Raw genomic sequence first — 11,313 nt, 5'->3', positions numbered from 1 at the left:
GGAGACTGAGGTTGTAGGCAAGCCCTATAAGCTCAGCCTCCCTTTTGCACCGCACAATTTGTGAATTGGGGTGATATCCATACAGATATCAATACGGACTCTCCGTTTCCGTTCTAACTGCGCTTACCACAGGCGGTGACCCAGTTGGTCGAGGTGCATGGAGGAACTCCAAGCTCTGAGTTGCACCTTCTAAGCCTTTGGGCCAGCCGATTCGAGGAAGTGGAACAGTGCTGAGGTATTGGAAACTCTATGCTGCTCACTTACGGCCCAGTGGAATATGTAAGGCAGACCTTAAAGACCTCAAAAAGCCTTGACCAGTGCAATGAGGTAATGAAGCACAACATCACGTCAACAACATGAGACACGGGAGACGTGTACGACACGCATCCGATTTTACAGCATATGAGTGGTCCTTAAAAGGACCGTTTTGTTTTTAGGGTTGATCCCCCTTGATGTTGACATCACGGGTCGTCGAGGGGCCCCACACTGGACATGTCACTCTCAGAAGAAGTGTCACCTTCATTAAGAGCGATGACGATTGGCTCGATGTGAGCACTTGTCGTTCCTCCTTGTTTGAAGCTTTCTTCCACTTCGACGACACGCCTCACAGCGTTGCACCAGTTACTAGCCGTGATCTGCTCAGCTTCTTCTTTGAGGAGTCTCTCAACGTCGCCAATCTTGAACATTGTGTTTCGGGCTGCGACACGATTCTTGATCTGTGCCCAGATGAGTTCAATTGGGTTGAACTCACAGTGGTAGGGTGGAAGCCTGACCACTGTGCAACCAGCCCTTTCTGCAGCAGTGTCCACACGGTACTTCACGTACTGCGGCTTGACCGACGACACGATCTCAAGGAGCTGCCTCTTCAGCATCTTGGCGTCCCAAGCAATACCTTTCGACGTGAGCCAGCCCTGGATGAGCTCCTTCCGGGAACTGGTCGTCGGCATCGCCTCTAACCGCCGGGAATGGTACGGGGCATTGTCCATTACGATGACACTCCCCGTCGGCAGTTTTTGGAGGACATCGTCGAACCACTTTTCGAACCGAGGGCCGTCCATTTCCTCGTGGTAGTCGCCGGTTTTTTTGCCGCGGAAGACGTCCAGGCACCCAGGGACAAATCCATCTTCGCTGCCGATGTGCGTAACGATGGGGCGCTGGCCCTTCCCCGACGGCTGCTTCAGGCCCGTTGTGAGACCTCGCATGAAGGCGTCGTGGGACGAGGTCACAGTGCTATCCACCCACACCGTCGAGGCAGTGTGCCCGGCCGTCACCCACGTCTCGCCGAGGTAAAAACTCTGGCGGCCCTCTTGCCTGTGACGCGTGATGTCCCGCAAGTACGTCTGCTGCCAAGCGACGATGTCGTCTCGCTCGACCATGAGCGAGTTTCGAGCCCTCCTTTCTCGCCTGAAGCCGATGTCAAGAAGGAGACGACGCACGGTCCACGCCTGCAGCGAGGGGAGTTCTGGGCTTGTGCGAAACTCGGCTGCTATCTTTTCAACCGTGGGCATCTCGTTCCGGCGAAAAAACCGATGCACACACGATCTTAAGGAACACAGCACGAGGTCACCGTACTTGGCAGTACGCCGCTTCTTGCCTGCATTTGTTGGGCGCTTCCGAGAGGGTGACGCGAGTTGCCCATCAGTCGCACTTGCCTCCTTCTTGATTGCAAGCACACTGGACACGCTGACACCTGCCAGTTTGCTGACTGCCTTGCAGGCCTCAATCACGTCGATGTCGGGCTCCGTATGCCGCATCCGAACGTACATGTTCAGAGGAGCTCTCGTTGGCCGCTGTTCAAGATGTGGCCGCTCTTGTGCTTCTTGAACCAGCGTTTTGGCGTAGACGGTAGGTCTCTCGACCAAGAAGAATCCGAAGAATCACTTTCCGCAGCTTCCTCGTTGGGATCCATGACGGAAAACATGTGGAACACACAACCGGAGAACTAGTGGCTCTACGGAGAACGACTTTCCAAATCGCGAATTCGTCGAAACCGGAAACGCAAAAGATTTTCTATTCAACAAATCAACTAAACATACACTATTCATCTATAAAGTATATAAAACTAAGAAAAATAAGGTAATTTGCATTAGTTACGAAATAATAATGTCCTTTCTTTTTTTTTAGTTTTTCAAAAAAGTCTGGTTCTCGACTACCGAAACCGAAACCACTGGAAGGCAGAAGTTCAGACAACTATTTAGACAGGAAGTCAGTTAGAAGGCGGAACATTAGACATGACCCCTGTCCATTAATACTGAACCCGTGCGTGGACAATAACGTATCTCAACTTCTTTAAGTATCGTGAATAAACTAAATTATTTATGTATTGGCCTAAAAGACTTTTCTTTGAGAGGGATAAAACGGCGAAATTAATCCCTGGAGAAGGGGAACAAGAGGGACAAAGGACAAACAAAAATCTCCAAACACAGCTAGGTGACTAATGAGCGACCGAAAAAATCCGCCTGGTCCGGGGATCGAACCCGGAACCTCTCCATTACAAGTGGAGCGCTCTACCAACTGAGCTAACCAGGGGTTAGACGTCAGTAGAGCAAACGGGTTTTATCAGCTGCCACCAGTCGAACACCAACAAGGGTGGCGTTGCTAGGGAGCTATTTTCTTTGACGGCGTAGGCATTTCAAGCGGCGCTTTACGCTTGTGGGCGGAGCGCCAGCAACCGACTATAGGTACGACGAGGGGAAATACTAACCTTCTTATCCTAAATTAGAGGCCGGTCTCAAACTAATCATACGAGGAGGGTCCACAGAGGTCGCGTGGGCGTCTTCCATTCATCAAGCCAGCCGATCGTGTGAAGATGGTCTTGCCCCGTTTCGTCGAAGTGTTTTGCTACAGTGGCTTAAAGGGGGTAAAGTAGATACCGCGTAGCCTCCACCATGCATCGGGAACGGCCGCTCCTTGGAAGACGGTGTAGGTGGCGCTTCGATCCGCAGCTCCGTTGGGTGCCTCAATCGGCCGGCAGATAGAGGCACCCTGACACGCTTCATAACTAATATAAATACATCAAAAACCATTATTTGTTTCCAGTGAACTTAGAACGACATGGTTCGTGTTTGAAGGTGAATAAAAATGTGAAACTAGCAGACGACAGTGTAGTCGACAGCTGCGAATCGGCCGGAGCTGGCCAAAGCCAAGCTGACCAAGCGGCCAAGCCAGAGCCAGAGCCGGAACGACGGTGCTGCAAGTGCCAGCGCCACCCTCGGCTGTCTTCCAACGCTGTGCCGCTTCTCCGGTTTCGTTCATTATACTACCCCCTTTAATCCACTGTAGTTTTGCTAAGCCTAGCGTCTTTGGTGGTCGTTTGGTCGGTGGGTCCTTGTCGTTATAGCTTTTTCAGGTATCCGTGGTTCTAGCGTTTGCCTCCGCCGCGCCGTTCAGTTTCAATTACTTTTTTTTTCTTCTTTTCTCTCGTTGGGACGCGCACAGAAAAATGCACATTGGTCGTCGCGACGACGTAAGCGAGCGATGTTACCGGCGATGTAGTTGTCTCAGGCGTGGTCGTAGGATCTCATCGTAGCGTGCGAAAAACTTGCGGTAATTTGGCTTCGTGAATACGGAAATTTTCTTAGGTTTTACAGTAAGATCGTTTTGTGAATAAGCTCTGTTGCCTGTTGCGGACGACGAAGACAAGACACACGGGTCGTACAAATACGACTGTTGGCAGAATCGCTTCTCGGCCATCATGGCCTGGTGATGTAGCGGCGTGGCGGCATCTTCGTCCTTATTAAAGAAGTCATGAAACGCTTTTTCAACATTTTCTGTTTAGCTTTCCTCCTCAACTCATAAATCGCGCATTGTACCAAACAGTTCAAGAAGTCGGAAAGAAGGGAGTCCCCTCTTGTTTGGAATCTCGCTTGTGTAGCCCGGACACAGCCATTGTCCCCCTAGAAGATTAGCCCGTCGCTCAAAATTCCGACAGTTGCTTTCCCCACCCCGTTCACCCCGAAGCTGACAGTGCTGTGGAAGCTACGTGCTCGTTGGGCCAGCCACACATTTTCCACGTGATCACGCCCTCTCGCGCATACCGACCCGCAGAGAATGAGGTCAGGTAATGAAAGGGAGGCGGCTGATTGGTCCGGCAAGCGCGTAGCTTCCACCGCAATGTCAGCTTAGGGGTAAAGGGATTAAGTGAGGTCCGGTGTCGTGTGGCGTGCGCTTGGGCCCTGGTGACGCGCTGCGGGGGCCCGGTTATGGTGGCTAGTAGCCCGGTGACGCGCTGCGGGGTCCGCGGATGTATCACAGTGAAAAGGCGGAGAGTTTACGAAGGGAAAGAGGTACGAAATAGTCCGCTATGTTTTGCAAATTTTCGTAGCAAAAGTCAGGCTTCTGACTTTCTAACTTTGTTCTTTTGGCCCACTGAACGATGTGCTATTAGTAAAATCCCAAAATAAATTGATTTACTCCAGCCCAAAATTCGTTTCATGGGTCTTTTAATGTCATCTACCCACCGCTCTCGTCGCGTTGGTCGGCGACCATTCACTCGAAGCCGCTCCGCCGGCTTCGCAATATGCTACTACAGCCCTCGGGTACTTCGACTATGCGAGATAGTAACACGCTGACGCCACCAAGTGGCAGGACTCATAACTATGGTGCGCTTGGCCCACCGAGGCATGATGATGTCAAGACCGCGCAGAATCTCCCGAGATGCACCGCGCTCTTCGACGGCTGATTTTGAAGCGCTCGCCGAAATCCAGGCATTTAGAACGAAAAATACAGCCATCCGCTTGAAATATGACTATGCGATTATCAATTACAGTTTTATCTGATTCCATTTGACTTATCTCTAGGTGTTTCCTCTATATTTTAAGTTTCGATTCAGTATCCCTTTAAACACGCGCCAGATTGAGCCGCCATTGCCGACCTTCTCTTGTTTTTCCGGGATGCCGAGTCACTGAAGTGGGCGTTTACGAGCCACCAGAGAGGCTTATGCTGGGAAGAACAACACAGCAACACCTAAATTGGCATTAACCTGTCCTGCTGTGGCAACAATGAACTGAAGCGAACGGAATAAGAGGAAGCAAAAAATGAAAGACGTTTACAACTCCCTGCAATGCCGAATTAGAGCACGGCTCTTGAGGAGGGGGACGGGAGAGTACGGAGAGGAGGGTGTTTCCCTACTCCGCTCCTTCTCCTCCCCCTCCTCCTCCCTCTCCTCCTCCTCTATCCTCCCCCTCTCATTCTCCTCCCCTTCTCCTCCTCCCACCCTTCCCCTCTTTTCTTCACGACCTTCACGTGAAAGTCATCACCTTCACGTGACCTTCACTATGAAGGGCGTGACCGTCGTGACGTTCACTCGTGAAGGTTGTGACCTTCACTGTAAAGGTCATGCATGACCTTCGTCGTAACCTTCACGAGTGACATTCGTGACGCCGCTCGTGACGTCACTCGGGACCCTAGTGACCCTCGTCACGTCACACGTGACGTCACGTGTGACGTCATTGTGGGAAACGTCCCATAATGCAACACGCGGTTAGTCCGACGCCGACGGCGACGGCAACGCCGTTCAAGACGCAAACGGGCGCCTAAGAGCTGCGCCCTAAAACTGAAGGTCGGTTATGGCGGCGCCTATGCACAGCGGCTACATAGCGCCTATTCTCCATTCACCCTTAAGCTGAGACTGCAGCCAACGCCACAAGCAGGAGAGCTCGAGGTAGCTTCTTTTAAGCGTCCTTCTGCAGAACGAGCGATCGTACTAGAAATGTATGTCTCAAAGCAGGAGCACGGGCTAGCTCACGCGTGTAGCTTTAGCTGCAGTCTCAGCTTAAGGGTGAACGGAGTATAGCGAGGAGCTTTTCGTATAGTCGCTGCCACTTTCAACGTTCGTGCATACGACGCGTGATTCGTCCGCTTTTCAATATCAAGATCACGCGCGTGCTAGCCAGTGAAGATCGGACACTGGGCTGTGAATTTGTTAACTTTAAACTCTGATGCACCGTAGAATTGGTCACAATTCCTCAACCCAGTGTTCAATCTTCATAGGCCAGTACGCTTGCGATCGATGGTTTAGAAAATTGACGAAGAACGCGCCATACGTGTGAGCGTTAAAGCAACAATGAAAATATATTAAAAATATTTGACGTCGAAGTTTGTTTTAGATATTAAAGCAAGTGGGTTCAGTTTGATGTGGTAACAAGTACTGGACTATGTTGTCATTGAAAAAAAACATCTCCCATAGGGCAAATATGCCACATGATCAACAACGTGTACTGACACGCAGAAGCGTCGTCTGTGCAACAGTGTGAACCGCTTTCGCGTTGGCAGGAGCACGTGGCAAGAAAGTCATTACAATGCCTGGAGGCTGCCCGTGACCCCTTAAATAAACTTTATAAACTTTTTTTTCACAAAAAGACGATACTATGCGGCGTAAACTCGAAATACAGTCGCCGTCTTAAAGGGGAGTTGCACTACCTCTCCTGCCTTCTCTGCAGCTCACCTGGGTTGCGGAAGAGGCAGGAGAGGTAGAGCAACTCCCCTTCCGGACGTCAATCATAGCAGGAGCTTTCGCCACTTCGTGAGAACAGCTTGCGCATGCGGAAGACCATTCTTGAAAGAGGTTCATTACCGGGTTAAACTTGAACATAAGGTTTGAACATGAGTACAATAGTTGCGTTATTCTTAGATATCCCTCAACAAAATTGCATTATTTTCTAGAGAACCAAAATTGAGCGGTCTCTTCTCTGTCTGTGACTCCTGGTACTATTAGCGACCATCAGGTTGTTGTTGCGAAATTGTCATATTCATTTTATTGTAGCGGATCTCTACGTCCTTAAGTGTTAAGCGCGAATGGAGGATATAATGACGTCAATTCCGTTGCGTGTGCTCCGGCACACCGGCGGCTGCTGGCTCATGGAAAGATCCTGCGCCACTTATTATAAACACTGAAATGTGTGGTTCAGCATCCTTTAAAAGGACGTTTCTACGACAGGGGCGATTATTCAGGTTTTTCTGATAACCTTGGTGCATTCCATCCGATATTTGATAAGATGAGCGGGACAGGTGATCTTAACTTGCTGTGGAATAAATTGAAATTAGAGGAGCTACTCTTGACCTTTTTGTTCCATACAAAATTATTGCATATAATCGTCGTCAAGATAAACCACTGATGAGCTTGGATTTAGGGCAAATTAAAAAAAAAAAGAAAAATAAAGTTGCACTGGAACAATACCGCGCTCGCGACGCGGTGTGGACTGAACGGCTCGAGGCTTATCCAGCTCTGGTGTAGGATCAGTCATTTCGTAATTTGCGCAGCGCTCAAGCTAAGTCAATCTTAGTTCTGAATTTGACATAGCTGTCAGCGAAAGCGTGATTTGTATACGGTACAGACTTTCTGAGGAAGGCGAAAAAGATATTTATAAGTCGCACTCGTTTTACCCTGCACGTCATTGGTTTTTGTGCTTCTACAAATGTATGTCTTCCACTTATTTTTCTCGACATCTTACAAACGCTCTAGAGTTTGGTAGAAAAAAATTAAGGACGCTTACAAATCTCTCTAATGCCGAATTAGAGCGCAGCTCTTGAGGAGGAGGAAGGGAGGGTACGGAGGGAATGGTATGCCCCTCCTCCCCCTCTGTTCCCTCCACTCCTCCACTTTTACTCCCCTCCCATTTAGTGGAAAATTTTCGCTAGTCTTCTCGCTAAATGTAGCAAGAAAATATATGTAAATTTCCCGCTAAATTGTGTTGATGTCACGTAACGTCATTTTCCCCGCTAATTTTAACGGGAAAATGTTTCCGCTAAATTTAGCGGAAAATGTTTCCCCTAAATTTTACGTGACGTCACATTTATTCACGTGTGACGTCACGAGAATAAAATGTTTTCGTTACATTTGGCGGTAAAGTTGTCGGCTAAGTTTAGCGGGGAAATTTTCCCACTAAATTTTGAGGAAACATTTTACCGCCAAACGTTTTTTCGGGTTGAGTGGCGTCATGTGTGACGTCACGTGTGACGTCATTATAGGAAACGTCTCATAATGCAACGAGCGGTTACGCCGCTCCTCTAAAAGATGAAAGACGTTTACAAATCTCTGTAATGTGAAATTATAGCGCAGTCCTTGAAGAGAAGGAGGGGATATGCCCCTCCTTCTGCTCCGTACCCTCCCCTCCTCCTCGCTTCCTCCCCTTTTCTCCTCCTCTCCTCTCCCTTCCTCCCCTCCTCGCCTTATCCTGCCTTCCTCTTCCTTTCCTCCTCCTCTCCCATCCTCCCCTCCCCCTCCCCTCCCACACTTTTCCGCTAAACTTAGCTGACAAATAGGCGTCGCGTGACCTGAACACCAATTCAGTTTCCCCGCTATAGATCGGTCCACTAGGAAAAGCGGAGAGCGAGAAAGACCCTCCCCCTCTCACCCAGCGTGTTGCCTGCTCCGCCGAGTGGGCTGGTACCTAACAACCGGCTGGCGTTCAAACTCTGTTTAAAATCGCGTCAGTTTGGAAATTTCAAACGTAGATGCGCAGATTCTTTTATATGCAAGGTATTGTATAAAGGCCCGTTCACACTCTTGCGACTGCTTGCGACCTCTTAAACCTGGGTTCCTTAAAACTTCTTAAACCAGAGAACACACTGGCGCCATCTATTGGGAAGCAGTGTAAACTCGGCGGTCCGGCATATCTTTTTTTATATCTCGCGCAATATCCTTTCTTTTTTAGCTCGAAAAACTTTTGTCAATGTTATAAACGAGCCTTTCTATGGGTATTACGCACATTTGACCTCGGAAATCCCGCAAAACCTTCGCTTTTGTGAAATGCAGTTCTAGGGTCACCGCATAGATGGCGCCACAATGTCAGTGTGTTCCCTCATTCTAGAAACATTTAAGAAGTTGTAAGAGATCTCGTCTCACTCAGTCGTACTCGGTCGCAAGAGTGTGAACGGGCCTTAATGCTTTGCTCAAGAAAAAGACTAACCGAGTCTATTTACGTTCTTTTTTGCGTGCAAATATAAAAAAGAAGTGGGAAAACTGTGTCGGAGCGGCCGGTCTCTCCGGCGAAAAGTAAATCGGGTTGCTGTAGCTTTCTTTACTACACAAAGTTTGCACTGATGTAGTCCGTTAACGACAATGAGTGGAAGTCTGGAATAATAAATGAAAACGCTCTCTCCTCGCGATATAGACGCAGTGATTGAGGTGCCGGCTCACTCCAATGTTATTGAAGTAACGGAACAAAGATATGCTAGTTGATCATTTACTGAAATAAAACAGCAGAGCGCTATAGGCCTATTTTTCGAGTAGCTATAAATATTGTAAGAACGCGAACCACTCCACAACGGCAGCCACGAGCGAGAGTTCGATGTTTGGTACAGCCCGCCGGTACAGCCCAAAGATGGAGAACGGCAACGTCTGCTATAGTCCGTTGCAACTCAAGAAGGTAGGGCGAGGGAGAAGAAGGCCGGAGAAGAGGAAGCAGACGAAACGCTGGGGAGGAAAGAGAGAAACCTCCTCCTCCTATCTCTGACGTTCCGCCTGCTTTCTCCTCGCCGGCCTTTTTTTCCCTCGCCCTACCTTCTTGAGTTGTAACGGACTATAGTAGAGTCGGGCGCGTGCCCTCTCTCTCGTTTTACCCCGCCCAGCCTGCAGAACTTTCCGGATGTGTGGAGAGGGCGCTATGGTCGAACAGAATGGCGCCGCCTGAGAGCTCTAAATGAAATGGTCTGTATGGCCGGCCCCAGGGGTGGGCGACCTGGGCGGTCGCCCAGGGCGCCATCTCCACACAAAAGGGGGGCGCCGCCGCGCCCCCCCCCCCCTTCCCCTTTGAACTTTTTTTTTTGAACATGCGCCCCACGGGACGCTACATGCTCGATCGCCGTTCGTCTTTGGAATCCGGCTCTCGCCTGACAAAATTCTCGTGTTGTGCCATGCTCACACGTTTACTAACAGCGTGACGTCGATAGCCCGGGACGTATAAAAAAGGAGGGGGGGGGGGGGGGGGGGGGGCGGGGGGTTCCCAGCGGCCGGAGTTCGCCCAGGGCGCTTGATGGTGTAGGGCCGGCTTTGTTTGGCGGAGAAAATGACGTCACATAACATCGCGTCATGTCATCTGTGAGAAAATTCAGATTATTCGCCAGATTTAGCGGGAAAACTGACGTCACCTGACCACAACACCAATTCGATTCCCCGCCAAATTTAGTGGGGAAACTGAATTGGTGTTAAGGTCATGCGACGTGAGTTGCATTATGGGACGCGCGTGCGTTGCTTTATGGGACGTCAGAGACCTACACACCAATTTAGTTTCTTCGCTAAATTTGGCGGTGAATTCATATATATAGAGTATAGGTCCGTGACGTCCCATAATGCAACGCGCGCGGTTACGCCAACGCCGACGCCCTTATATGCGGAAACAGACGCCTCAGAGCTGCGCTCTAAAAGATGTGCACATACTCTAGTTGAAATTTAGAGCTATGCTCAGCTTGGAACCTCAGGGACAAACAATAAAACACTAAAGTATGAAGTACATTTAGATCGGTTGGAAATTCTGAAAAATGCACCTATAAGTTCACACTCGCATGAATACCAGTGCACTGAAACTCTTCTGGCCCCTTATTGTGGCACTGAGCGTTTCTTAGCTTCGACTAGCATGACGTCTGCCCATCGGAATTTCAGTTTTACCTAGAGTGAACGCACCATTCACTGAAACTTATGATTGCCCAAAATGTCTGGAGCAACCCAATTTTCGACAACCCAATTCTTAACCCCCCAATTGTGAGTGGCCGTCGCAATGTTTGGCCAATTACTTTTCCCTAGAAGTCCTTTTGGAGTGGAAGCACGAGAAAATCGAGAAGAATCCCATTTGAGGAAAGAGGCCAAGTGGAAGCAACCCCTCCCGAATGTCCCACCCCTCTAGAAAAAGAACATTTTGTCTCAAAGCTCACGCGCGAACAGAAGTAGTTTGCGATCTTGACGCGAGACGTACGGGGTCACCAATCCGAGGTCGGTATAAAGATCGATGACACAGGAAAACGGTAGGCCCAGATAAAACTGCGATAAAGGGCCGCCGTCGTCGTAAGTGACGCCATACAACGAACCCCAGTAGACGCCCACGAGCTCCTCCAATTTACCGCCCCCCCCCCCCTCCCCGAACGTATACCCCGTGACATATACGTGCCTCGCGCATCACTGCGTCTCTCTCGGATGTCACGTGGCACTCACAGGACGTCCGATTGGCTTCGTTAGCTCGTGGCCTGCTCTACGGTTACTCTTAATTTAAAACTGAGTATCGCCGGACGAGACGCTTAAACGTATCCGGGCGGTGCAATATTTGAAACGACCCAGGTGTAAAGGACTTGCAAAGGTTTACCAGGCAACGACTCTATCGC

At 49.7% G+C, this 11,313-nt stretch overlaps 1 protein-coding gene and 1 non-coding gene across 2 annotated transcripts; both read right to left on the bottom strand.

Annotated features, from left to right (window-relative positions):
• Window positions 1-461: 461 nt before the first annotated feature.
• LOC120848669 lies at window positions 462-1,202 on the bottom strand. The gene has a single exon (XM_040220689.1). The coding sequence runs from the start codon at window positions 1,200-1,202 to the stop codon at window positions 462-464; it is 741 nt and encodes a 246-aa protein (XP_040076623.1).
• Window positions 1,203-2,456: 1,254 nt separating this feature from the next.
• Trnat-ugu lies at window positions 2,457-2,529 on the bottom strand. The gene has a single exon. It is a non-coding gene; the product is annotated as a tRNA-Thr (tRNA).
• Between the last annotated feature and the right edge of the window lie 8,784 nt (window positions 2,530-11,313).

This window comes from Ixodes scapularis, unplaced genomic scaffold (genome assembly GCF_016920785.2).
Source record: "Ixodes scapularis isolate PalLabHiFi unplaced genomic scaffold, ASM1692078v2 PGA_scaffold0__279_contigs__length_252992795, whole genome shotgun sequence".
Lineage (NCBI taxonomy): Eukaryota > Metazoa > Arthropoda > Arachnida > Ixodida > Ixodidae > Ixodes > Ixodes scapularis.
The sequence above is the reverse complement of the archived record's forward strand: the minus strand, read 5'-3'. Positions and strand labels throughout refer to the sequence as shown.

Excerpts from the sequence above, each read along its gene's own strand:
- LOC120848669 (XM_040220689.1), bottom strand. The coding sequence starts at position 1,202 with ATGCGAGGTCTCACAACGGGCCTGAAGCAGCCGTCGGGGAAGGGCCAG.